Source organism: Bison bison, unplaced genomic scaffold (assembly GCF_000754665.1).
Source record: "Bison bison bison isolate TAMUID 2011002044 unplaced genomic scaffold, Bison_UMD1.0 scf7180017853200, whole genome shotgun sequence".
Classification (NCBI taxonomy): Eukaryota; Metazoa; Chordata; class Mammalia; order Artiodactyla; family Bovidae; genus Bison; species Bison bison.
The window spans coordinates 10,230-13,541 of NW_011483773.1; the positions used below are offsets into that span (position 1 = coordinate 10,230).

A 3,312-nucleotide genomic window follows, 5' to 3' on the forward strand; every position below is an offset into this window, starting at 1 on the left:
GATTGGAAAGGAGTCAAGGAAGGAAGCCTCCTCCCAATAAAGGGGGCATTATTGAAAGTCCTTTTAAGTGATCAACCAAGAACATCATGCTGAGTATAGATTGACTTGAAAGCAGGACATTGGGATGGAGAGGTTGGAGGTTACAATGGGATCAAAACATGTGTAATGAGAGAACTTAGCTAAAATAGTTGGTAACTAAGCAGAAATTTCAGGAATGAACTGGAGGTGGCCAGGAAATCCTAAAATATCATTTCATTTCAGGGGGAAAACACAGATGACTACCAAGACCAAAGAACATAAAAGGAAAACCTCACTTAGTTTGATTGACAGATAAGATCAGATGATGGTGTTGGATATACCCATTACAGAAATCATAACAGTACACTGTACTTGCTGTTTTACTCACCTGACTCTCCCATTAATCAATATTCTTCTTGTGAGCAGAGATCATGCCTGACTGATGTTTTACTCTTTGTCTCTAACAATGTTTGAAACTCTGTTGATGCTCAGTAAATGAGGAAGGAAGGAGAGAAAATGATAAAAGGCTCATATGTGTCTGGACAAAATTCTCCAGTTAGGCTCATCTGGGCAGAGTCAATCTGCTTTGGCATCCTCAGAAAAGTATGCTGTCCATTTGAAGAAAAGGGACATAGTTTACCTTGTTATTGTTGTTCAGTCGTTCAGCTGCATACAACCATTTGCAACCCCATGGACTATAGCCCACAAGGCTCCCCTGTCCAATGAACTCCTCAGGCAAGAATACTGGAGTGGGTTGCCATTCCCTTCTCCAGGGGATCTTCCCAAACCAGATTTACTGCATTGCAGGCAGGTTCTTTATCATTTGAGCCATCAGGGAAGCCCCAGTTTACCTTGAGTCCTCAACAAATATGTATTGAGTCCAAAAAAGGAGGCATTTAGTAACCTCCTTAAAGAAAAAAAAAATAGAGGTGGGAAATAGAAATCCAAAATAAAACATCCATTTTTTATTTCAGAAGGAATCAGTCACTCTCCTTTAAGGATCACTACTTTCCCTGGTTATGATAAAGAATCCTCCTGCAATGTGGGAGGCCCAGGTTTGATCTCTGGGTTGGGAAGATCCCCTGGAGAAGGGAATGGCAACCTACTCCAATATGCTTGCCTGGAGAATCCCATGGATAGAGGAGCCTCATGCATGGGGTCGCAAAGAGTTGGACACGACTGAGCGACTACACTTTTACTTCTCACTGTTAACAAAACAGCCAACTTAGAAACATTGTTTATTCTTTGTATATAATATTTTGTAATACTTTCACTGTCCTTGTCATATTCTTCCTTATACCCTATAACAGTTAGAAGAAACTCTTCAAACAATGAGGTTCTCTGTGCTTTTCCTTTTTAAAAAAATAAGAAATGAATCCTGTGTAGAAAACATCCTGCTCTGAGTCAGTCCTGAGGGGAAAAGAATCATAGAGGATGTGTTATTAAGTGATGAAAGAATTAAGTGACAGAGAAAACTTACAAAGCAAAGGGAAGTATACCAATACTGGGATAATTCATTCATTCCTTTCTTTCTTTTTTCTTTACATTACAATATTACAAGCCTACGCTGTGCCAGGCTCTGAGCTGGGGACAAAGGAAATAGCAATAAACAGGGCCTGTGAAATTCTGCCATTGTGAGCATATGTTATAGTGCAAAAACAGCCTAAATTCTAACAGGACAGCTACCAACACTGAGGGGAAAGGAAGCAGATACCAGGAATTTTGTTTAGAGACTTTGTGCTAAAGATGAACCCCACAGTCTTTGAAGGTTAATCTCTTCTGTTACTTTGTTTAATATGTTCTTTCTCTCTGTTTTCCACCTTTCTGCTCCTCACCCTCACTTATCAGCGGACCACGTTGGCACTTATGGCACAGACTTCTACCAATCTCATGGTCCTTCTGGCCAGTACATCCACCAATTTGATGGAGACGAGGAGTTTTATGTGGACCTGGAGAAGGAAGAGGCTGTCTGGAGGCTGCCTATGTTTGATAAATTACGTTTTCACCCGCAAGGTGCACTGAGAAACATAGCTATAGCGAAACACAACTTGGATGTTCTGACTAAACGCTACAACTTTACCCCTGTTATCAATGGTAAGTGTCCACCATTCTACTTCTCTTTACTAAATCTATTATTTCGTATCAAGCTTCACAGCCTTCTTCTCTAAGGAGAGATATCCTTCACCACTCTATAAAACTTTTCCAAGAGTCCCCAGACTTCACAGTAATTATTGAACACTCATCCTCTCCCATCTCAAAGATCACATATTTCCATGTAATATAAGGACACTTACTCCCATAACATATTCCTTGAATCCCTCAAGGAGGAGTCCCACAGACCTCCCTCTTTAACAAGCATGCCCACAGACAGCACGGGGATAAAGCGTGGGCAGAGCATAGCGTCTCCCAGCAGAAGGCAAACAAGAGCTCCTCCACTGTCAGACTGGAAAACGGTGGTGGGAGGGCTCCCCCAGGAGGCAGTGCAGAATCAGCGCCAAGCTTTTCCTGTTTCACATCTGTGCTGTTTCCTCACCATAGAGGTTCCAGAGGTGACTGTGTTTTCCAAGTCTCCCGTGATGCTGAGTCAGCCCAATACCCTCATCTGTCACGTGGACAACATCTTTCCCCCTGTGATCAACATCACATGGTTGAGAAACGGGCACTCTGTCACAGAGCATGTTTCTGAGACCAGCTTCCTCCTCAGAAGTGATTATTCCTACCTCAAGATAAGTTATCTCCCCTTCCGCCCTTCTGATGATGATGTTTATGACTGCAAAGTGGAGCACTGGGGCCTGGATGAGCCACTGCTCAAACACTGGGGTATGTACAAATTTCACCCCTTTCAGTACCTTTTCTTCTCAATCAAGTATACAAACCTCCTGCCTTTAATCCCTAAATCTCATGGTCCAAAGCTTGTTTTCCACACTTCAAGGATTTCTAAAGATACACTTCATCCTCCTCTCTAAGCCTGGTGCACTGAGTCTTGCAGAATGAACAACACCCCCCTACCCGACCTCATATATTGCACATGAACCAACACTGTATTCAGAGTTCCACAACTTCACTTTCACAGAGCCTGAAATTCCAGCCCCTATGTCAGAGCTGACAGAGACTGTGGTCTGTGCCCTGGGGTTGACCGTGGGCCTCGTGGGCATCGTGGTGGGCACTGTCCTCATCACCCGAGGTCTGCGCTCAAGTGGGGCCTCCAGACACCAAGGGCCCTTGTGAGTCACACTCCAGTAGGAAGGTAAGGATTCAGATTTGTTTGATCTGGGGACACAGTACAGACAAGGG

The 3,312-nt window shown here is 43.4% G+C and overlaps 1 protein-coding gene across 1 annotated transcript in view; it reads left to right on the top strand.

The window, feature by feature from the left end:
- Window positions 1-3,312, top strand: part of LOC104998661 (HLA class II histocompatibility antigen, DQ alpha 2 chain-like) — a 6,290-nt gene that overhangs the window by 2,413 nt on the left and 565 nt on the right. Inside the window, exons 2-4 of the mRNA XM_010853965.1 lie at window positions 1,867-2,112; window positions 2,557-2,838; window positions 3,092-3,265. Coding sequence (XP_010852267.1) covers window positions 1,867-2,112; window positions 2,557-2,838; window positions 3,092-3,246 — 683 coding nt within the window. The 3' untranslated portion in view covers window positions 3,247-3,265. The remainder of the gene's footprint in view (window positions 1-1,866; window positions 2,113-2,556; window positions 2,839-3,091; window positions 3,266-3,312) is intronic.